The sequence below is a fragment of the Heterodontus francisci genome, chromosome 1, assembly GCF_036365525.1.
Source record: "Heterodontus francisci isolate sHetFra1 chromosome 1, sHetFra1.hap1, whole genome shotgun sequence".
NCBI lineage: Eukaryota > Metazoa > Chordata > Chondrichthyes > Heterodontiformes > Heterodontidae > Heterodontus > Heterodontus francisci.
This window is the reverse complement of record NC_090371.1, coordinates 55,139,602-55,164,673: the sequence shown is the minus strand read 5'-3', so window position 1 is coordinate 55,164,673 and position 25,072 is coordinate 55,139,602. Positions and strand designations below refer to the sequence as shown.

At 42.1% G+C, this 25,072-nt stretch overlaps 1 protein-coding gene across 15 annotated transcripts in view; it reads left to right on the top strand.

Moving 5' to 3' along the window:
- LOC137369501 (transcription factor 4-like) overlaps positions 1 to 25,072 on the top strand; it is a 648,100-nt gene that overhangs the window by 562,838 nt on the left and 60,190 nt on the right. For 13 of the 15 annotated variants that reach the window (XM_068030798.1, XM_068030777.1, XM_068030816.1 and 10 more), the window contains 5 exons: positions 4,162 to 4,297; positions 10,523 to 10,590; positions 11,956 to 12,034; positions 12,154 to 12,230; positions 17,976 to 18,179. In XM_068030798.1, the coding sequence (XP_067886899.1) occupies positions 4,162 to 4,297; positions 10,523 to 10,590; positions 11,956 to 12,034; positions 12,154 to 12,230; positions 17,976 to 18,179 (564 nt within the window). The remainder of the gene's footprint in view (positions 1 to 4,161; positions 4,298 to 10,522; positions 10,591 to 11,955; positions 12,035 to 12,153; positions 12,231 to 17,975; positions 18,180 to 25,072) is intronic. The other 2 variants (XM_068030762.1, XM_068030857.1) reach the window with 1 other exon arrangement.

The window sequence follows — 25,072 nt, the reverse complement described above, 5'->3', positions numbered from 1 at the left end:
CATATTAATAATGTTTCTCACCTACTGGAATTTAGCCAAATTAAACACTTTATTAACCCCCCAGAATAACACACACCAAACCAGGTATCTTTAAACAACAGCAAATTAACTATTTATTAATGATCTAAACCTTAAACAATACTGAGATAAATCTATGTCTGAAAAGACTTTATAACTTCTTATTCCTCCTAATCCTCATGCACACACACATACATTCAAAAACCAACAGTTAACCGGTTTTAAAAATTGTGTTTTAAATTAGAGCAGTTACTTACGAATAAATAGCTGGGTTGTAACCTGGTGGGTTACGTTCCCAGTCGGTGTGGTGTTCCAGAGTCGAATAGTCAGATGCCACTCGACGTCTCCAGGCGAGTTTGATGAACGGTCTGTAATGGACAGGCATTCACAGTACTTGGGCTGCAGTAGGTGTCACACAGATCTTTCAACAAGGAGTATAATAACAGGTCTATTTAGATTTTGAATTAGCAGTCTATCAGTAGAAACTTTACTGAGTTTCCAGAACTCCCAGAAACACAAAAGACAACAGAAAGTCACTCCTGAGGCAGAGACTTCTTAGAGACGGGAGTAAAAAAGAATTTGTTGCCTCCAATAATGCAAAGATTCCTTTCCCCAGGGTCTTTTCCTCTTTAGGCGAAACACAGCCTGTAGGCCATTGTAGATTTTCTGCTGAGAGAGAGAGACAAATTCTTCCTTCAAGGAAAGCACACTTTGCTGGTTTGCCAAATCAGACTGGTTCTAGCCAGTCTTTACACACAGTCAAATTGATACAATATGGCATGTGACCTCTCTCTCTTGTTGTTGCTTAGGAAACAGGCTTGCAGCTCACACACTGTTCCCAGAAAATATAAAAATTGCTCTCAGTCTTAAAGGCACACAGACCCCTTTAGTTTTAAAACAGAGAAAAAAACCCACTTCCATGACACATGTGATAAAAGTAGACAGGTGATGACCCGAATGCTGTCCTGCATCATGATCCTTGATTCACTCAGCTATTGCAATTTTTTTTTATTCATTCATGGGATGTGGGCATCGCTGGCTAGGCCAGCATATGGTGACATGATAGAGGTTTACAAAGTTATGAGCGGCATGGACAGAGTGGATAGTCAGAAGCTTTTTCCCAGGGTGGAAGAGTCAGTTACTAGGGGACATAGGTTAAAGGTGCGAGGGGCAAAGTTTAGAGGGGATGTGCGAGGCAGGTTTTTTACACAGAGGGTGATGAGTGCCTGGAACATGCTGCCGGGGGAGGTGGTGGAAGCAGGTACGATAGCGACGTTTAAGAGGCATCTTGACAAATACATGAATAGGATGGGAATAGAGGGATACGGTCCATGGAAGTGCAGAAGGTTTTAGTTTAGGCAGGCATCAAGATCGGTGCAGGCTTGGAGGGCCGAATGGCCTGTTCCTGTGCTGTACTGTTCTTTGTTCTTTGTTCATATATTGCCCATCCCTAATTACTCTTGAGAAGGTGGTGGTGAGCTGCCTTCTTGAACCGCTGCAGTCCATGTGAGGTAGGTACACTCATAGTGCTGTTAGGAAGAGAGTTCCAGCATTTTGACCCAGTGACAGTGAAGAAATGGCGATATAGTTCCAAGCCAGGATGGTGTGTGACTTGGAGGGGAACCTGCAGGTGGTGGTGTTCCCATGCATTTGCTGCCCTTGTCCTTCTAGCTAGTAGAGGTCGCCGGTTTGGAAGGCGCTGTCTAAGGAGCCTTAGTGCGTTGCTGCAGTGCATCTTGTAGATGGTACACATTGCTGGCACTGTGTGTCAGTGGTGGAGGGAGTGAATGTTTGTGAATGGGATGCCAATCATGTGGGCTGCTTTGTCCTGGATGGTGTCGCGTTTCTTGAGTCTTGTTGGAGCTGAACCCATCCAGGCAAGTAGAGAGTATTCCTTCACATTCCTGACCTGTGCCTTGTAGATGGTGGACAGGCTTTGGAGAGTCAGGAGGTGAGTTACTCACCGCAGGATTCCTAGACTCTGACCTGCTCTTGTAGCCACAGTATTTATATGGCTACTCCAGTTCAGTTTCTGGTCAATGGTAACCCCCAGGATGTTGATAATGGGGGATTCAGTGGTCGTAATGCCATTGAACATCAAGAGGAGATGGTTAGATTCTCTCTTGTTGGAGATGGTCATTGCCTGGCACTTGTGTGGCGCAAATGTTACTTATCACTTATCAGCCCAAGCTTGGATATTGTCCAGGTCTTGCTGCATTTCTACACGGACTGCTTCAGTATCGGAGGAGTCATGAATGGTGCTGAACATTGTGCAATCATCAGCGAACATCCCCACTTCTGACCTTATGATTGAAGGAAGGTCATTGATGAAGCAGCTGAAGATGGTTGGGCCTAGGATACTACCCTGAGGAACTCCTGCAGTGATGTCCTGGAGTTGAGATGATTGACCTCCAACAACCACAACCATCTTCCTTTGCACTAGGTATGACTTCAACCAGCGGACAGTTTCCCCCCTGATTCCTATCAATATCAGTATTGCTAGGGCTCCTTGATGCCGTACTCGGTCAAATGCTGCCTTGATGTCAAGGGCAGTCTCTCTCACCTCACCTCTTGACTTCAGCTCTTTTGTCCATGTTTGAACCAAGGCTGTAATGAGGTCAGGAGCTGAGTGGCCCTGGCAGAACCCAAACTGAGCAGATTATTGCTAAGCAAGTTTCACTTGATAGCACTGTCAGTGTCACCTTCCATCACTTTCTGATGATTGAGAGTAGACTGATGGGGCTGTAATTGGCTGGGTTCGATTTGTCCTGCTTTTTGTGTACAGGACATACCTGGGCAATTTTCCACTTTGCCAAGTAGATGCCAGTGTTGTAGCTGTACGGGAACAGCTTAGCTCGGGGCTCAGCAAGTTCTGGAGCACAGGTCTTCAGTACTGTAGCCAGAAAATTGTTAGGGCCCATAGCTTTTGCAGTATCCAGTGCCTTCAGTTGTTTCTTGATATCACGCGGAGTGTATTGAATTGGCTGAAGTCAGGCATCTGTGATGCTGGGGACTTTAGGAGGAGGCCAAGATGGATCATCCACTCTGCACTTCTGGCTGAAAAGAAAAATATTGCTCAGAACCTCTGTTATTTATGCTGTATTACTACTGGATGTGCACATTTCTCCATGCTTATTTGGAGTTTTTTCTATTGTTACTTGTACTTCTTAATTTAAAATTATATACCCTGAGTATGATCTTTTGTTAAAAAGATGATGATGGTGACGTTAGCTTTAATTTAGTGATTGGACTGTTAATACTATAAAAAGCTACAAGGGTTCATAGAGTTACATACATTTGAATTTTTTGGGCTACATTAACAGGCCATTTTGTGTATTATTTGAATGTAAAAATTGAAGCTGTTGTCCTCTTGCCCATGGCTCTTTGGAGAAATGCCCTGGTGGCCCACATCTTTGCTGATTTAGCAGATCATACCTGGGATGGTGGTAGGGTACCTCAATGCCTTGGGCTAGAGAGGATAAAAATCAGCCACCATTTCAGCCCTAGATGGCTGTCCTGCAGGAAAGTACACAGATGTGGACATCAGGCATGGTTAGAAAGCAGATATAAAGTAAGTCTGGTTTGAAAACAAAATCTAATTATAACCATAAAGCAAAGAACATTAAGGGGAGATTTCATTCAGCTGTTCAACTTATAAAGAATTTTGATAGTGTAGATGAGGAGCAACTGGTACCACTGGCAAGAATGGCAGTAACTAGATGACACAGATTTATGATAATTGGCCAAAAAAAAGCCAGGGGGGTGATAAAAATTTTCTTTTTTCTCTGCAAGTAGCAATGATTTGGAATGCACTGCCTGAAAAGATGGTGGACCAGATTCATTAGAAATTTCAAAAGGGTATTTGATATATACTTGAAAAGAAAATATTTACAAGGATATAGAGAAAGAGCCAGGGGAATGGGACTAATTGAATAGCTTTTTCAAAGCATTAGCAGAAGCATGATGGACTGAATGACCTTGTGTGCTGTATGATTCTATGTGGACATCAGATGAATGCAAATATAAAGTTAGACTTGTTTGTAAACATAACCTGATTATACCTAGAATTGGTAACTTTAAATGTGAAATTAATATATTTTTCATCTTTTATTTCTATATAACACATAAATACATAAATCACAGAGCTACCCATCACACTCCTCAACGGACATCAATGCCAGTCTCCCACCGATGTCCAGTTTTCACCGCAGTGGCACAAATCACTATGGTGCTTCGTCCTGCACACCGCCTGCTGCCAACGGAACAGACAATATCATGGGTACGTTCAGAAGAAAATATTACACTTATATAATGCCTTTCACAAACTCAGCACATCCCAAAGTGCTTTATAGCCAAGGGAGTACTGATTGGTGGTGTTGCTGAAAAATATGAACAGTTTCACTGAAATTATCAAATGTTGCACCTAACTCCTCACTGCTACTGTTCTGTGCATTTTTTTTCTGTATGACTGGGAGGTTATTGAATCAGTTGATCCAAGCCAAGCAATTTATTTCAATAGAACAAAGTGATATATGAACCGTAGAAGCATCAGAATTAAACAGCATGACTGTAGTACACTGATTGCTTTTCATGTTGTTTCTGTACACAGTTATGACAGTTACTAAATATAATTGATAAAATGTATATCTAACGCCAAAAACTCTCAAAGCGCATTCTTGGAGGGGGAAAGGGAGAAGATTTCAATTATTGATCATCTTTGACCAAATCTCTGGCCCTTCTGCTGTACTGAGGCTGAACGTGGTGCAGCTTTTCACAACCACGGTGTCCATAAATTATTTAAAAAGGGACTTACATAGTTGCTTTAAGAAGAACATTACAGGGTTTGAGCAGCAAGCAGGATTAAACCAGCTGGCTCATATGGCAAAAAAAAACACAAACCTGGTGGGATGATTAGCCTGTTTCTGTGTTTTACCATCCAATGATTCTAATTACTGTAATAATAAACATTATTAAAATATAACTTATCAGCAACTGTTCTAGCAAGTCTAAAATCCAGAATGGGATTGTAAAGTGTATAAATACATATAACCTGGTAGACCTGTATTTAATCTACAAAAAGAAAGCATATTTTTTTGAGAATTGCAATTGGACTATCAGTCATGAAGACTAAAAACATTCCAGAAGATCTTAAAAATAAAATGTTCAAGCCATTCGTGATAAACACACCCAAGAAACCTCAGACTCTTGAGTAATGTCTGAATGTAAAGTTGGGTTTGTGTGAAACTCTGAGTCAGCCAAATGATGATTAAAAGGGTACTGTCTTCATGAAAAGTCTTTGGGAAATTTCTTTCCTTTAAAAACTCAACAAGTGATGTAAATTACATTAAAAACATCATCCTATCACTTATTTAATACTAGTGTGGCAACAGTGACACAGAGAAATGGTTTTGCCGATCAGGTTTTTCACTAAGACAGAGCCCCTATCGGTTCAATTAAAAGAGAACTTTAAAGGTTTACATTATAGTAAGGCCATTCAGCCATTTGTGTCTATGCTGGAAAAATTTAGAATTAGAACATTACAGCGCAGTACAGGCCCTTCGGCCCTCGATGTTGCGCCGACCTGTGAAACCATCTGACCTACACTATTCCATTTTCATCCATATGTCTATCCAATGACCACTTAAATGCCCTTAAAGTTGGCGAGTCTACTACTGTTGCAGGCAGGGCATTCCACGCCCCTACTACTCTCTGAGTAAAGAAACTACCTCTGACATCTGTCCTATATCTATCACCCCTCAACTTAAAGCTATGTCCCCTCGTGTTTGCCATCACCATCTGAGGAAAAAGACTCTCACTATCCACCCTATCTAACCCTCTGATTATCTTATATGTCTCTATTAAGTCACCTCTCCTCCTCCTTCTCTCCAACGAAAACAACCTCAAGTCCCTCAGCCTTTCCTCGTAAGACCTTCCCTCCATACCAGGCAACATCCTAGTAAATCTCCTCTGCACCCTTTCCAAAGCTTCCACATCCTTCCTATAATGCGGTGACCAGAACTGCACGCAATACTCCAGGTGCGGTCTCACCAGAGTTTTGTACAGCTGCAGCATGACCTCGTGGCTCCGAAACTTGATCCCCCTACTAATAAAAGCTAACACACCATATGCCTTCATAACAGCCCTATTAACCTGGGTAGCAACTTTCAGGGATTTATGTACCTGGACACCAAGATCTCTCTGTTCATCTACACTACCAAGAATCTTCCCATTAGCCCAGTACTCTGCATTCCTGTTACTCTTTCCAAAGTGAATCACCTCACACTTTTCCGCATTAAACTCCATTTGCCATCTCTCAGCCCAGCTCTGCAGCCTATCTATGTCCCTCTGTACCCTACAACATCCTTCGGCACTATCCACAACTCCACCGACCTTCGTGTCATCAGCAAATTTACTAACCCACCCTTCTACACCCTCTTCCAGGTCATTTATAAAAATGACAAACAGCAGTGGCCCCAAAACAGATCCTTGCAGTACACCACTAGTAACTAAACTCCAGGATGAACATTTGCCATCAACCACCACCCTCTGTCTTCTTTCAGCTAGCCAATTTCTGATCCAAAGCTCTAAATCACCTTCAACCCCATACTTCCGTATTTTCTGCAATAGCCTACCGTGGGGAACGTTATCAAACGCCTTACTGAAATCCATATACACCACATCCACTGCTTTACCCTCATCCACCTGTTTGGTCACCTTCTCGAAAAACTCAATAAGGTTTGTGAGGCACGACCTACCCTTCACAAAACCGTGCTGACTATCGCTAATGAACTTATTCTTTTCAAGATGATTATAAATCCTGTCTCTTATAACCTTTTCCAACATTTTACCCACAACCGAAGTAAGGCTCACAGGTCTATAATTACCAGGGCTGTCTCTACTCCCCTTCTTGAACAAGGGGACAACATTTGCTATCCTCCAGTCTTCCGGCACTATTTCTGTCGACAATGACGACATAAAGATCAACGACAAAGGCTCTGCAATCTCCTCCCTGGCTTCCCAGAGAATCCTAGGATAAATCCCATCTGGCCCAGGGGACTTATCTATTTTCACACTTTCCAAAATTGCTAACACCTCCTCCTTGTGAACCTCAATCCCATCTAGCCTAGTAGTCTGAATCTCAGTATTCTCCTCGACAACATTTTCTTTCTCTACTGTAAATACTGACGAAAAAAAATGAATCTCGTTGCTCTGTGCTCTCTCCTGAACCCCTAAATCTTCTGTTAGCCTGCTATGCTCTAGTGGGAATAGTACCAGTATTTCAAGTCTCTCCTCATAATTACAGTTCTTCATCCCTGACATTTCTCGTGAATCTACACTGAACATTCATTATAACTTTAATGTCCTTTCCATAACTAGGAGGCAGAAAGTGCAGACAGAACTCTAACAGTTGCCTAACCAATACTTTGCATGTCTTTATTTTTGTTCACTTTATTTTATTTTATTCAATTCAGACACTAGAAGGGTTTAAAATTGATAAAGAGGACATATTAGATAGGCTGTCTGTACTTAAAGTGGATAAAGCACCAGGCCTGGATGAGATGCATCCAAGGATACTGATGGAAGTGAGGGTGGAAATCATGGAGGGACTGACCAAAATTTTCAGTCTTCCTTAGACTCAGGATGGTGCTAGAGGACTGGCACCATATTCAAAAAAGTGTGTAAAGATAAGCCCAGCAACTACAGGCCAGTCAGTTTAACTTCGGTGGTGAGGAAACTTGGAGAAAAAATAATGCAAGACAAAATTAAGTTACATGGACAAATGCGGGTTAATTAAGGAAAGCCAGCATGGATTTCTTAAGGCAAAATCACGTTTAACTAACTTGCTGGAGTTTTTTGAGGAGGTAACAGAGAGGGTTGATCAGGGCAATGCTGTTGATGTTGTGCACATGGATTTTCAAAAGGCATTTGATGCAGTGCCACACAACAGACTTGTGAGCAAGGTTATAGCTCATGGAATAAAAGGGACAATAGCAACATGGATATGAAATTGGCTGAGTGACAGGAAACAAAGAGTAGTGGTTAATGGATATTTTTCGGGCTGGAGGAAGGTTTGTAGTGGGGTTCCCCAGGGGTCAGTGTTGGGACCCTTGCTTTTCCTGATATATATTAATGACCTAGACCTTGGTGTACAGGGTACAAATTCTTAGTTTGCAAATGATACAAAACTTGGAAGCATTGTGAACTGTGAGAAGAATAGTGTAGAACATCAAAAGGACAGAGACAAGTTGGTGGAATGGGCAGACAGGTGGCAGATGAAGTGCAATGCAGAGAAATGATTCATTTTGGTAGAAAGAACATGGAGAGACAATATGAAATAAAGGATACAATTCTAAAGGGGATGGAGAAGCAGAGGGAGCTGGGTGTATATGTGCATAAGTCATTGAAGGTGGCAGGACAGTTTAAGAGAGCGGTTAATAAAGCATACAGAATCCTGGGCTTTTTTAATAGGCGCGTAGAATACAAGAGCAAGGAAGTTATTTTGAACACCAGTGTGGCCTCAGCTGGAGTATTGCATTCAGTTTTGGGCACTGCACTTTAGAAAAGATGTGAGAGCATTGGAGTGAGTACAGAAAAGATTCACAAGAATGGTTCCAGGGATGAGGAACTTCAGTTATGAAGACAGATTGGAGAAGTTAGGACTGTTTTCCTCGGAGGGGAGAAAGCTGAGAGGTGATTTGATAGAGGTATTCAAAATCATGAGGGGTCTGGACAGGGTAGAGAGAGAGCAATTGTTCCCACTCATGGAAGGATCGAGAACGAGAGGGCACAGATGTAAAATATTTGTTAAGAAAAGCACTGCCTGAGAATGTGGTGGAGGTAGGTTCAATTGAATCATTCAAAAGGGAATTAGACTGTTATATGAAAGGGAAGAATGTGCAGGGTTACGGGGAGAAGGCGGGGAAATGGAACTGAGTGAATTGCTCTTTCGGAGAGCCGGTGCAGACAGAAGGGGCTGAATGGCCTCCTTCTGCACTGTAACCATTTTGTGATTCTGTACATCAGTTCTTTGAAAGAATGCAGGAAGGTCATGAGAGCTTTCCTGACAAATCAATGAGTAAACGCGCCACATATCATGGTGCCGAGCCATACAGACTTGGAACAACCCAAGTTTGATGTCTGATTTACATCATTAGCAGATCACTGCTGGGGCAGTGAAGGGGAAGCTAAAGTTAGCTTCAGTGTCCATGGGCGAGGATGGGAATAAATGAACCATGATTCCTGCTCCTAATCATCATTCACTGATCCCTGCTAGGCAGTGTATGCATGCGGGGCCCCTGTGCTAACAATGAAAAGATGAAGGGTAATTTTACAAGGCTGGCATGGAACATCACTAAAATGACTGCAATTTTGGAGATAGGGCTGCACCACTGTCTTCCAGTTCACACTTGAAAATTGCCCCCTAAAATTGAACTTTAAAAAGTTCCCAGGCAGTCCAATTTTTATGCTTTGCCTCATATCAGGTGTTATTGTACTGCATTGAGTCTTGTAGAGGGTGATTACACAACAATTAATGGAAATGCAACTTTGGTGACATTGCTGCTGAATTGCACTTTGCTAATCAAAACCATGTCACATTGGTACAAACTGTGTAGTATAACTCACCCGAAAATGTCATTGTCAAGTAAGTTATATGGAAATACCTCAAATATTATAAAATGACTGCATTAAATGCTTCTCCAGTTGTGTTCATAAATTATTGCCTTATTAACTTCATAATACTGGATCACATTTTCTCCAGACTTGTAGGATCATAGAATTTAGAGCACAAAAACAGGACATTTGGCCCATCAATGCTTTTCTCCACATGAACTAGCTATTTTAATCCTACTCTCCTGCTAACTCCCCATACTCTTTAATAGCCCTCTTTTTCAATCTAATTCCCTTTATAAAAAGCTTTATCATGGGCTTGAATAAGAGATTTGCTCTCACCAGGTTCATTTGGTTCCCACTCAAAAATAAGCACACTGGGCACTGTCTCTTACTGTGTCTTTAGTATCTGAAGCATAACCTTCATAAATGCTTGCCTCTCCTCAGACTTTTGCTTTCTGAACTAAGCATGCTGAGACCTATCCTCATTCTGTCTCTGCATCTCTGATCACTAACTTAAGTAGAAGGGAACAGATGTCTCTAGGCGATGTGGGCACCAGTATCTTCTGACATGTATGACGCTATCCAAATTTAATCTGGACAGGACCAAGGACATGCAGTTAAAACAACTTATTGGGAATTGCCTTTAAGTCTGAAAAGTGTAGAAAGCTTGAAACCCTCAGTGGTTGACACTTTTCTCCTCACCTAATAGTCCATCTGTATCAAATAAAACTGAGAATGTGACAATCCAACATTTGTGATGTCACTGGGCAGTTTTCCACCGTCCTGTGTCATGGGTTCATTTCCCCAATAAGTAAAATGTTCTGCTGGAATAGTTCTGCAGGTTGTGACCCAATTTGATTAACTTTAACTTTATTTTTTTCTCTGCGTTTAGTAACCAGAGCAGGAGCACCAACTGGCAGCTCACAGACAGGCGATGCACTGGGTAAAGCACTTGCATCAGTAAGTGGAGGGACTATTGTTCACTCATTTTATTTTGTGTTGGAATGGGGGAAGGGTATGAATGGTGAATAGAAGTTGTTTTACTTTTTTTATATATCTGGTAGCCATGTAATGCGATAATGTGAAAATTGAACATGTCAAAACATGTGTGATAACCTCACCAGACAGGGATATTCTTACAGATGATTATTTATGGGCGCAACCAATTTAATCCAAACTTTTTGGCCGCCTGGATGGGATTTGGATTTTATTTTTAACGGCATGATGTGTTCTAAAGGCAGCTGCAGGAGCTGCCTGGCACAGTACCTGTTATTGCTGCATTTAGCTGGAATTGTTAGTGATGGCAAACAAAGAAGGCCTGACCTGGGAAAATGGGTCTGGCCCAGTTGCATTTGAAACCCATTTGGACTTTTAGCCCTTAGAAGATTTTCTTTTAAATAGCAGTGTCTATTTCTCTACGTCTAAGAAATAGCAATAAAAATGATGTTAAAGAATTATTTTATTTCTGTGTTTTAGAAAAGCATAAAAACACACCTCTTTTCCAGGGCTATCCTTCATCTTCATCCTGAAGCTGGGTGTAGTCCCAGCAGTGGCCACCACTCCCAGTGGCGCTGCTGGGACTATGAGCTGCCGGCCCACTAAATGGCTGGCAGCTCCATTAGGCGGGACTTCCTACCTCATTGAGGTGAAAGCCCCGCCTCAGACCAATTAAGGGCCTGGAGACCGTAAAATCTGGTCTGGATCCCCAAACCTGGTGGAGGCTGGATCGCCACCGACTTTTTGGCCGGTCGATGGGTCGCCCCCCGCCCACCATAAAATCCAGCCCTAAAAGTTATGCTCGTATTACTAGATTACATTGGGTGAAGATCTGCATGAAGTGTGCTGAATATGGATTTTCCAGCATTTGTATTTACCCCCATTCCTTCTCCCCTTATCACTCACCAACACACAGTATTACTGACGAACTCCCCATGTGCAGTGTATGTCTGTATACTGTGTACAAGGACCCCCCAACACTAAAATAAATATTTATAACAACCCTATTGCAAGTTGCTTTCTTTGTGACCCATCTTAAATCTACTTTTCAGAGTTTGTACCTTGAGCTGCGCTGGGAGTTAATACAACTTGCATCTTTCACACTTGGGAATTTTACTGCGAAGCAGCTGTAGATTTGCAACAAATGCAAAATGTTCAACAGTGGAATAAATGGGCCTACAGTTTACAGAGTGTAAAAGAGAAATAAATAATTCTTACAGCACAAATAGAATGGCCACCTTGTACAGTCATTACATATATATATGTGTGTTCTATGATGATTAGATTTAAAGTGTCCTGATAGTAAAAAGATTCCTGCTTTTGTTTTAGATCTACTCACCAGACCACACTAACAACAGTTTCCCTTCAACTCCATCAACGCCTGTTGGATCTCCGCCAACTCTCACAGGTAAAACAATCCACCAGTGTTCCAGGCAAGTTGAAAGTGTGCGTGGGTTTGGTGTTTTCCTTTCCCCCTTGTGTTTTGACCTTAAGCACCAAGCTTTTAATACTGATCTCTGTTTTTAGCAGGTACCTCTGTGTGGTCCAGAAATGGAGGCCAGGGTCCATCCTCTCCCAATTATGAAGGCCCACTTCACTCTTTGGTAGGTCTGAGAAAAATGGATTTAGCAATATGCTATCAAAATAAAGTTGCATTCATTTATTCCATTTACACACTTAATCTGGCAGTCTTTAGAAGCCCTTTCTCTGTTGCTTCATTGGGCTAAATAGATCTATGCCTTGCTATTACATATGTCTGTGAACTAAATGAAGTCTTTAAGAGATATCTGTATTTAAAAAATTCAGGCAGGGAAATGTGGTGGCATTTCAAAAAAAGTTAGCTTTATGGATTCCTGCCTCGGAATAGTTGAGCTCAAACTATGTTTGTATTTATTGGAATGATGCATTAACACTTCGGGTACCGAAAAGCATTTTCCTCCTTCAAAATTATGCATTTTTATATTTTCTTCTTTAAAAATGTGACTAATGTAAAAGGTTCATCATTTTAGGAGTAGATATCTGGCATATGAGAGCAGAGCAGTCGGAATTTGTGGCAGAACCCATTTGCACTCTTGTTCCAGTAACAAATTCATGCAGAGGGAGTGCAGGCACTTCTTTCACTCACACCTGCTCTTGTAGCCACGGTACTTTTATGGCTATTCCAGTTCAGATTTTGGTCAGTAGTGACCCCTAGGATGTTGATGGTAGGGGATTCAGTGATAGTAATGCCATTGAACATCAAGGGGAGATGCTTAGATTCTCTGTTTTTTGAGATGGTCATTGACTGGCACTTGTGTGGCACAAATGTTACTTGCCACTTATGACCCCAAGCCTGGATGTTGTCCAGGATGCTGCATCTGGACATGGACTGCTTCAGCACGGAATCGCGAATGGTGCTGAACATTGTGCAATCGTCAGCGAACATCCCCACTTCTGACCTTATGATGGAGGGAAGGTCATTGATGAAGCAGCTGAAGATGGTTGGGCCTAGGACACTTCCCTGAGGAAATCCTGCAGTTATGTCCTGGAACTGAGATGATTGACCTCCAACAACCACAACCATCTTCCTTTGTGCTAGGTATGACTCCAACCAACAAATAGTTTTCCCCCTGATTCCCATTTAACTCCAGTTTTGCTAGGACCCCTTGATGCCACACTCGGTCAAAGGCAGTCACTCTCACCTCACCTCTGGAGTTCAGCTCTTTTGTCCTTTTTTGGACCAAGGCTGTAATGAGGTCACCCTGTTCTGAGGTTGGAGCCAAGATTTGTTGTTAAAGCCGTGTGGTCTGTACCTTGCCCATTGTGAACAGCGTAAAGGACGTGTTATAAAGACAAAAAGTGCTGGAAATACTCAGCAGATCTGGCAGCATCTGTGGAGAGACAAGCAGAGTTAACGTTACAGGTCAGTGACCTTTCATCAGAACAGAGCGAAAGGGACATGTTGTTTGATACAGTCTGCCAGTCTTTGGGACGTACAGCCAATACACCTAGCATCATACAGACATTGAAATTCATATATCACATGACTCATTTGTGTGATATGCAGGACGTCTTTTTGGCTTGATGGCAGCATCCTGTTAGTGGCGTACATCACAGGTGTTGCTACTGCATAGGTGGGCAAGGTACAGACTGTTCCCGACCAGCCCATGCTTGCAAAACTCAAAACACCATGTCCAACATTAGATGTGATTCCACAATAGGACAACATTTGCTAAATAACCCACAGTGTGTTAAGAATTACGCTGACAACCAATTTAAAATTGTCCATAGGGCTCACATTGCAGCGCATTTGCATGTACTGGAAGCTGCATAAATTAATACACAGGACCCTGTTCTTTGCAGACAGAAAGAGCATGTACACACATAGCGCCTGTTTCAGCTAAACAAAATAAGTGATAGCCATTCGCTGGTTCATGTCTCAGGACAATGCCTTGACCAATCAGAGTCAAGCTGCCTGGTTTAAATTTCAAACAAAGCTTGGCAGTTAACTGTCAGTTACCATAAACTGGTACATTCTCCATGGCAGCGCCTGTACCAGTCAGAGTCCACTTGACAACCAATCAGATCTCTCTTCTCAGATAGTATAAATTTGTTGCTTTCCCTTACATTGGGATTCTTGTGGATTGTCTTGGTGAGTGCAAGATGAAAAGCTTCGACAAAATGTCTCTGTTTTCAGCAATACTCAATGTGGGTATCAATGGCAAGGTCTACATTTATTGTCCATTCCTAATTTGATACAACTGAGTGGCTTGCTAGGCTAATTCAGTGAACATTTAAGAGTCGTAGAGTTATACAGCACAGAAACATGTCCTTCGGTCCATCGTGACCGTGCCGGCCATTAAGCACCTATCTATTCTGATCCCATTTTCCAGCACTTGGCCCGTAGCCTTGTATGCTATGGCATTTCAAGTGCTCATCTAAATACTTCGTAGATGTTGTAAGGGTTCCTGCCTCTACCATCCCTTTGGACAATATGTTCCATATTTTAACCACCCTTTGGATGAATTTTTTTTCCTGAAATCCCCTCTAAACCTCCTGCCCCTTACCTTAAATCTATGCCCCCTGGTTACTGACCCCTCTGCTAAGGGAAAATGTTTCTTTCTATCTATCCTATCAATGCCCCTCATAATTTGTATACCTCAGTCAGGTCCCTCCTCAGCCTTCTCTGTTCTAAGGAAAACAACCCTGGCCTATCCAGTCTCTCTTCATAGCTGAAATGCGCCAGCCCAGGCAACATCCTGGTGAATCTCCTCTGCACCCTCTCCAGTGCAATCACATCCTACCTATAATGTGGTGACCAGAACTGTACACAGTACTCCAGCTGTGGCCTAACTAGCATTTTATACAGCTCCATCATAACCTCCCTGCTCTTATATTCTGTGTCTCGGCTAATAAAGGCAAGTATCCCATATGCCTTCCTAACCACCTTATCTACCTGTGCTGCTGCCTTCAGTGATCTATGGACAAGTACACCAAGGCGATGTGGCTGACTCTTACATGCCCTCTGAAATGGCCTAGCAAGCCACTCAGTTGTACCTAACCGCTACGATGTCAATAAAAAAACAGCACTGTGGGTGTACCTACCCCATATGGACTGCAGCAGTTCAAGAAGGCAGCTCACCACCACCTTCTCAAGGGCAATTAGGGATGGGCAATAAATGCTTGCCTGGCCAGCGATGCCCACATCCCATGAATGAATTTAAAAAAAAAGTACCTCTGACCCTCTGTACTTCCTAGGGTCCTACCATCTATTATATATTCCCTTGCCTTGTTAGTCCTCCCAAAGTGCATCACCTCACACTTCTCAGGATTAAATTACATTTGCCACTGCTCTGCCCATCTTACCAGCCCATCTATATCATCCTGTAATCTAAGGCTTTCCTCCTCATTATTTACAACACCACCAATTTTCGTGTCATCTGCGAACTTACTGATCATACCTCCTATATTCACATCTAAATCATTAATGTACACTACAAACAGCAAGAGTCCCAGCACTGATCCCTGCGGTACACCATTGGTCACAGGCTTCTAGTCGCAACAATAGCCCTCAAACGTCACCTTCTGCCTCCTGCCACTAAGCCAATTTTGGATTCAATTTGCCAAATTGCCCTGGATCCCATGGGCTCTTATCTACTTAACCAATCTCCCATTATCAAAATCTCCCTTATCAAAAGCCTGACTGAAGTCCATGTAGACTACATCAACTGCTTTACCCTCAACTACACATCTAGGCACCTCCTCGAAAAATTCAATCAAGTTTGTTAGACATGATCTCCCCCTGACAAAGCCATGCTGACTGTCTCTGATTAATCCCTCTCTCTCCAAGTGGAGATTAATCCTGTCCCTCTGAATTTTTTCCAATAGTTTCCCTCCCACTGATGTTAGACTCACTGGCCTGTAATTACCTGGTTTATCCCTGTTATCCTTCTTGAATGATGGTACCACATTCACTGTCCTCCAGGCCTCTGGTACCTCTCCTGTGGCCAGAGAGGATTTGAAAATTTGTGTTGGAGTCCCTGCTATCTCCTCCCTTGCCTCACGTAACAGCCATATTGATCTGGGACTGGAGTCACATATAGGCCAGCCCAGGTAAGAATAGTAGGTTTCCATCCCGCAGGGCATTAATGAACTGGTTGGGTTTTTAATGACAATCTGATAGTTCTTTGGTCACTTTTGACTGATATTAGCTTTTGATTTCCAGCTTTCTTAAAATTCTAATTCTGAAACTGCCATAGTGGGACTTGATCCTCCATTCACTTGAGTATTAGTCTAGGCCTCCGGATTACTAGTTCAGTAACATAACCACTGTGCTCCTGCCCCTTAAAATGGGCATCTAAATGAGATCCTTGAGGCATCATTTAAATATTACAGTTGGGAAAATGGTGGGCACTTGGAGCACCACTGAAATTTATGTGAGGCACAAAATAATGTAATGAGTTTCTGCCTAATTTCCGGCTACTTATGTGGCATAGTCAATTGTAAAATTTAGCTTGGATGCTGTAACCAAAGTGTTTCATTCTTCAGCACTAACCTCCTACAGAAAATTCAGTCAAAGAAATTTAATGTAAATTTTAAGAGGTTGTCTTTATATTGTGGTATTTCCAAGCTCTTCAGTTGTCTGAATTGCAAACTGTTGCCTTACCTAAATATGCTAAATTCGATGGAAAAAAATAATCATCTTTGCAGTTTGGGTTCAGGAATGTTGCTACAATTGTCAAGGTGTTCAGATGAACAACCAAAAACGTTTCATGGAAATAGTGAACCCTTGGCTAGTGCTCAGTATGTATATGGATCCTCATATTTCAAAACTTTGGCTCAATTTCCCTGTCAGTATTACATCTGGACAACGTATGCCAGCCAAGAGCGACGTCTCAATTCATTCCATCTTCGCTGCCTTCGGAGAATACTTGGCATCAGGTGGCAGGACTATATCTCCAACACAGAAGTCCTTGAAGCGGCCAACATCCCCAGCTTATACACACTACTGAGTCAGCGGCGCTTGAGATGGCTTGGCCATGTGAGCCGCATGGAAGATGGCAGGATCCCCAAAGACACATTGTACAGCGAGCTCGCCACTGGTATCAGACCCACCGGCCGTCCATGTCTCCGTTATAAAGACGTCTGCAAACGCGACATGAAACCGTGTGACATTGATCACAAGTCGTGGGAGTCAGTTGCCAGCATTCGCCAGAGCTGGCGGGCAGCCATAAAGACAGGGCTAAATTGTGGCGAGTCGAAGAGACTTAGTAGTTGGCAGGAAAAAAGACAGAGGCGCAAGGGGAGAGCCAACTGTGCAACAGCCCCAACAAACAAATTTCTCTGCAGCACCTGTGGAAGAGCCTGTCACTCCAGAATTGGCCTTTATAGCCACTCCAGGCGCTGCTTCACAAACCACTGACCACCTCCAGGCGCGTATCCATTGTCTCTCGAGATAAGGAGGCCCAAAAGAATTACATCTTAAGCAAGACATCTGCACTAGCTATGGAGGAGTTTGGACTAAGGAAACAATGGACGAGTCTGTACTGATTTAAGCAGTCTGTTATACAGAACCATGTGGAGAAAAATGCATTCAATAAAAAGACATTAGTAAAATTGCCTGTTAATTCTTCATTATTATAATTCCTTCAGCATACTTTTCCATTAATTTCCTTATATATGTATTCTCCAAAGCTGCAACACAACATGCTGCTCCCGTAACTGTTAATGGGTTGAATTACCTCTGTGGTGGCCGTTTTGACAAGTTTGAAGTATTTTAGGACGTAAATCAAAATTGTTGCTCTCATTTCGTAACATGGCTGAGAATATTTGCATGCATCATGATTACAGAATTTTTAACTGTCTTTTAGCAAACCCGGATTGAAGACCGCTTGGAAAGATTGGATGATGCCATACACGTCCTGCGAAACCATGCAGTAGGGCCCTCAACAGCCATGCCCGGTAGCCATAGCGACTTGCACAGTTTAATAGGAGCAGCACACAATGGACCGATGGGAGGCTTGGGGTCAGGATATGGGACAGGCTTGCTGTCAGCCAACAGACATACTTTAATGGTAAGGCACCAGCATTGACACCTGAAAATGAATTGTGTGCTGGTTTTTGCGAGCTCCAATAGATGGCATGTGCCTATGCATTCCTATTTTCTTGCAAGTATATGTGGATGCAAGTTCTGTTAACCTGACCTTTTTCCAAAAAAAGTGTACTTTATTCAAAAAAAAATTCTGATGCATCTTAGTGTTGAAAATATTTGAATGAGCAACTATAAATTAATGTTCAAGATATAATCCTTCATCAAGTTAATATGGGTGAATATGAGCTAATACATTTTGTGGGGAAAGCAAGAAATGAAAAAGATGCTGAAAGATAGGAATGCACTCAGAGACCTAGGGGTTAAGTACATAATCCCATGAAAATGAGATTGCAGATAGACAAAGCCATTGAAAGATCACTAACATTTTGGGTTTTATAAATAGAGGCGTAAAGCACAAGTGGAAAGAAGTCGCAATAAATTTGTACAACTGTGTGCATTCTTTGGTGCCCCATTGTAGAAAGGACATTGAAGCCATTGAGAACATATTTTGTAGATTCACCAGGATGATGTTATGGATGGGGAACTGTAGTTATATGGGAAGATATAAGGTACAGGATTTATTTTGACTGGAGGAGAAAAGACTAATAGGATACTTAATAAACATATTTAAAATGATGAATGGCTTTGAGTGAGTAGTGAACTTTTCCTCTGACTGGGTATCAAGTACAAGGGGTCATAAATTTAAAACTGTCACTAAAAGAGCGAGGAAAAAAGTTAGGAGAAATTCCTATATATTCCATGCTGAAGCATGGAAATCTCTCACAAGGAAAGGTTGAGACAGAGACAATTACATCTTTTATGGAAAATCTAGATAAATGTTTGAGTGCATGGTGCAATGGAAATAGTTTTAAATTGTGCTAGCAAAAGAACCAGAAAAATGGACTGAATAACCTCGTCCTGTGCTGTAAATTTCTATGGTTCTGTCAAACTAGCAAAGGCTATGCCCAGAACTGTAACCTCTCTTTGTTTGTTCAGATATTGACCAATCTGCTGTGCAATTCCAACATTTTCTGTTTTTATTTAAATATTAATATATCTTTTGGAATAATATTTCACTCCCATTTTGTTAGTTATTGACTTTCATCCATGAGCAGGGTTCCAATTGGATAAAGAAAAATTGGCTCAAGGACAGAAAACAACAGGTCATGGTAAATGGTTGTTTTTCAGACAGGAGAATGATAGACAGTGGTGTTCCCCAAGGTTAGTGTTAGGACCACTGCTTTTTTTTGCTATATATAAATGACTTGGATCTTGGAATAAAGAGTAAAATTTCAAAATTTGCTGATAATACCAAACTTGGAGGAGTTGCAAACAGTGAGGTAGATACAAACTGCTTGCAACAGGACATAAATAGTCTAGCAAAATGGACAGACAAGTGGCCGATGGAATTTAATACAGACAAATGTAAGGTGATACATTTTGGCAAAAGGAATAGGGTGAGGCAATATAAACTTAATGGCGCAGTTCTAAGAGTGTGAGGGAACAGAGGGATCTTGGGGTGCATTACATCGATCTTCCATGGTGGCAGGGCATATTGAGAGAGTGGTTAGCAAAGCATACGGGAACTTGGGCTTCATAAATAGAGGCATTGAGTACAAAAGCAGGAAAGTTCTGCTAAACCTTCATAAGGCTCTGGTTAGGCCCCAACGTATTGCGTCCAGTTCTGGTCATCATACTTTATGAAGGATGTGAAGGTCCTTGAGAGGGTGCAGAGGAGATTTACCAGAATGGTTCCAGGGATGGGGAATTTTAGTTACAATTTAAGGTTGGAAAAGTTGGTGTTCTTCCTGGTGCAAAGGAGATTGAGGGAAGATTTGGTAGAGGTGTACAAGAATATGATAGGCTTAGATAAGTTAAGCAAGGAGAAACTGTTCCCATTAAATAATGGTACAAGGACCAGGGGACACAGATTTAAGGTTTTGGACAAGAGATGCAGTGGGATGAACTTTTTTACGCAGTGAGTGGTCATGACCTGGAACTTGCTGCCCACAAGGATGTTGGAAGCGGAGACAATCAATGATTTCAAAAGGAAATTGGATGGGCACTTGACGGAAATAAACTTGCAGGATTGTGGGGATCGAGCAGGGGAGTGGGACTGACTGGATTGCCCCCACCACCCCCGCAGAGAGCCAGCATGGACTTGTTGCGCCAAATGGCCTCCTCCTATGCCGTAAATGACTCTATGACTTTACTTGCCCACTGGTTCATATCTATCTCAATGACTGGAGCGAATGTATAGAACACACAAGATGGAGCAGTGACCCCCTCAGGAGTCTGCTCATTTCTATTAAAGTTTTCTATGGATAATACTTTTAACCTTTCACCCCCATTCCTCCCCACACCCTTACTTCCCCTGAAGTTGTTAGTTGCGGCTGAGGTGTGGTTCCATAGGCAGCAGTAGTCCTCCAGCATTTTGCCTAATTGGCCATTCTTAATGTGCAAGCCTAGTTAAGTATTGGAATTCTGTTTAACTGTGGAAGGCATCACAACTAAGACAGTACTGTTCTGACTACAGGTGTATACTTGGCAAAAGTTCCTGAGATCTGTTAATTCAACAAGGGCCAGAGTTGCATTTTGGAGTTTCTGATCTGTGTGACTGTGCTACGCTTATTGGTCCCCTTATGCATGCCGCCATCAGGGGAGCTTTCTTGCAGTCTTGTAGGTGAAGGATACCATTATACAGATTATCAGCTGTTTGTAAAAAAAGTTTTTTTCTCTCACTTTTTTAACTATTCATTCCTGTGATGTGGGCTTCACTGGCAAGGATGATATTTATTGCCCATCCCTAGTTGTCAGTTTTGATACAACTGAGTAGCTTACTAGGCCATGTCAGAAGGGAGTTGAGTGAACCATATTAGTGGGTGACTCAAATCATGTATATGCCAGAGCAAGTAAGGACAGTAGGTTTCCTTCCCTAAAGGACAATAAGTGAGGTTTCTCCGATAATCCAACAGCTGATACCAGATTTTTATTTTGAGATATTTTTAATCTGAATTCAAATTCTCAAACTGCCATAATAGGATACGAATTCATATTCTCTGGATTATTAGTACAGGTTCTGGATTACTAATCCTGTAGCACAACTACTACAGTATGTGATGCACGCTTCTTTTAATCTTCATTTACAGAGATCTTTGATTCTCAATAATAAGGGAGAAAACAAGAGTTTATGTAAATTCTGAGTAAAGGTACTTCATATTTATATGATCTGCCATAGTTCTCGGCATTAGCTGTGGACATACTAATGCCTTCACCAATGTATTGTCCAATGCAATTTGCAGCAGAAGTGTGCACACACCCATCAAATCCTAGAATCCTAGAGAGATACAGCACTGAAACAGGCCTTTCGGCCCACCGAGTCTGTGCCGACCATCAACCACCCATTTATACTAATCGTACATTAATCCCATATTCCCTACCACATCCTCACAATTCTCCTACCACCTACCTACACTAGGGGCAATTTACAATGGCCAATTTACCTATCAACCTGCAAGTCTTTGGCTGTGGGAGGAAACCGGAGCACCCGGTGGAAACCCACGCGGTTACAGGGAGAACTTGCAAACTCCACACAGGCAGTACCCAGAACCGAACCCGGGTCGCTGGAGCTGTGAGGCTGCAGTGCTAACCACTGCGCCACTTTGCCTCCCGAACGGACACTACCAAACCCAATTTCATGACCTCTTGTAATTGCAAAAGTATTTCTGTGCCAAAATCAAATATTACAGCCAGTATATATTTTTTGAACCATCCTGTAGCCCTGTGCATTTATTGATGGTGACTTTAGAATGCTGACAGAACTTAACAGAAATTCACTTTGCTGCATGTTAAACAAAATAAAATATGTGCTTCTGAAAACAGAAATAGGATAAAAGTGTTTAGCTGCCTGGTGAATGTGCAGGTTGTTGTGTGATTGTCTTTAAGAGTATCCCTTTAAGATCTCAATATGCTAATGAGCCAAGTACCAGGACACACTCATGTGACTACATGCCAGTCTCACTCTGTAACTGTAACACCAAGAGGCAAGTCCTGTATAATAGTTTAGCTGTTTAATAAAGCTGTTTTGAGATCTTTAATCATTCAAACTCCACACATCTCATTTATGTTGCATCAGAAAACATACAAATATTCTGATTACATGATGGCAGCTGTGGTGAGAAGTCAGAATCCAACATTGAAGACCACAGGAAAACAGTTTTAAAAACTAAATGCAGATAAAAGAGGAAATGTTCAAAGAAACACTGGCCTGAACAGTGTAAAAAAAAACTACCTCCAGCTGTAGAAGGCAGAGCTGAACACAAGGCTGCAAATCAATCACTGTGTCTGGGTGAGTCAATGTGCCATCAGTACATGAACCCCAGTTTGAAAAAAAACTTTGAGGTGCTTGCAAAGTTGTTTTTTTTTAATAAAGGCTCAGTAAAAGGAAAAAACAGGGAAAGCCCAATCTCTATCTCAGGCTGATCGATTGTTTTGAAAGGCTTCCCTATGCAGATAAGGTCTCTGCCATTATCGGAGGCACCCGACAGCAAAAATTGCAGGAATCCTCCATTCACGCAGCTCGCAGCTAGAGCTAGAAAAAGAAACACATTAAATCATTCGAATGCTGAAGAGCTTTCATTCACTCAACCAGAGTTTAAAAAACTCAAAAATACTCAACCATGAAGAATTGCCTATTGAATGGCAGCATAAACAAACTCTAGAAGAGAAAAAGAGCACTTGAAATGCCTATTGCACAGCTGTATAAACAGACAGACTAGAGTCTGGAAGCTAGACAAACAGACAAGCACTGCAAACAACTGCTGCTGTCAATCAAAGCAGCCAAAAGAGTTTCTTAAAGGGAAGACAGTACAGAGTCACAGAAGGAAGTTGTTAAACCAAGTTTTAAAGCAAAAGAATAACAGAAACATGGATACCAATTTTCCAAGCATGAACTGGAAAGCCTTGGATATCCTTTCTAAGTTCAAACTGTTCCAACAGAAAATACAGTTATGCTTTACAGACCAAGTAATTGAGGAACCAGAAAAAACAGGCTGTAAAAATAATGATAGTGATTGGAAATGAGGGATTACACAGAATTGACACCTCACGCATATCTGAAGAGGACCAGAAAGATCCTGAAAAGATATGGAAAGAGCAGAAAGATCAACTCCGATTAAGAGTGAATTTTAGAATTCACCGCCTAGAATTGATGTCCTACAGATAACAGCCACAGGAATCAATAGACCGGTTCATCAGTAGATGCCGTAGTAAGGGCAACAAGTGCGATTTTTCGGAAGCTGAGCTTTCAGACCGAATAATGGAGCTGGTGATTGTATCAACTCCCATTGAAGCATTTCAGAAAGACCTCTTGGGGGAAAAAAAGAAAGGTCACAGCATCAATGCACTGCTGGAACATGGCAGCAAGTGCAAAGCCATTGTTGCTGGACAACAGCACCTGCAAGCACTATGTGAAGCCAACAGTATCTGCACCTACAAGGGTCACTGACCCGAAACGTTAACTCTGCTTCTCTTTCCACAGATGCTGCCAGACCTGCTGAGTGATTCCAGCATTTCTTGTTTTTGTTTCAGATTCCCAGCATCCGCAGTATTTTGCTTTTATATTAGTATCTGCACCTAGTTCGATAAGAGTAAGCAAGCTGTGTGGTAAGTTCAGTCCGTTCCACTCATGGAGAAATAGCCCTGCATTTCGAGACCTGTGCAAGGCGTGTGGTGCAAAAGGACATTGGGGCTGCCTATGCTAATATTCTGGCTTGAAAGACACAGCCAGAAGTCATGGTAAGACACGAGCCAACAGAAGACAGAGGCAGCAACGTGGCAACAACAGTAAGGAAAGTGCAAGAGACTTGTATAAACACAAGCCGATACATGAGGTCCACAGCCAAACAGACCTGAGACAAGACTTAGATAGGAGCAAGAATACCACATTGTGAACCTGACACATTATGTTGATGAAGTCCAACCATTGGAAGCTTTCGCCACTATCATGTGCACAAAGAAAGCTGGCAAGCATACACTCAGGGTCAAGATTGACACCGGCGCTGGTGCAAATATCCTAACAGTCCAGACTCACAAAGATATGTACCGGAGGCATTGGAAATCAGTGATACTACCAACAACACCAAGTCAACAGCAAACAACGGGTCACCCATCCCTTACAGTGGCACATTTAACAATGCACTTCAGATACAGCAAGTCGGCATGGAAACTACAAACCTTCTACCTCGTAGACACGAGCGGACCAGCAGAGGCAGGATTACTACTGTGTAAGGACCTCAACATCTTAACTGTCCACGTGAGCATTGCCAAGCGGAAATCTCCAAGGACCAGAACCTGCTTGCAGTCTCTGACCAGCATCAAATGGTGCAGTCTGGAAACCCAGCAAAAATACAATTATTCCACGCATTCACTTCTGCTCTATAGAGTACTGCCAGCACCTCTCAAGCCAGAATGGACAGTTATCTCCATGACACCAAGTACTCTTTCCCCTAACAAGTCCTCGACCTTGAGCCCTAAGCCTTCAGATATGGGGGATGAAGAGAGGCGAAGGACACGCAATGCCCTAAAGAGGCAGAGGAGGAATGAGTTGAAGCATTGTCTGTTGGCTCTTCGAGATGAGGTGCCGGAACTTTACAAGAATGACAAGGCCTCAAAAGCAGTCATCTTAAGAAAAGCAACAGAGTATATTAGCAGGCTGAAGGCAAAGCAACAGAAACTGAATGCAGAGAGGGAGAAACTTCAGAAAGAACTGCAACAGATGAGACGCAAATTCACCAAGCAAGAGTTGTCAAACCACTGAGATGAAATATAGACTTTTGAGCCTTTACACTTGTAAATTTTATAATCTATATTTTGTGT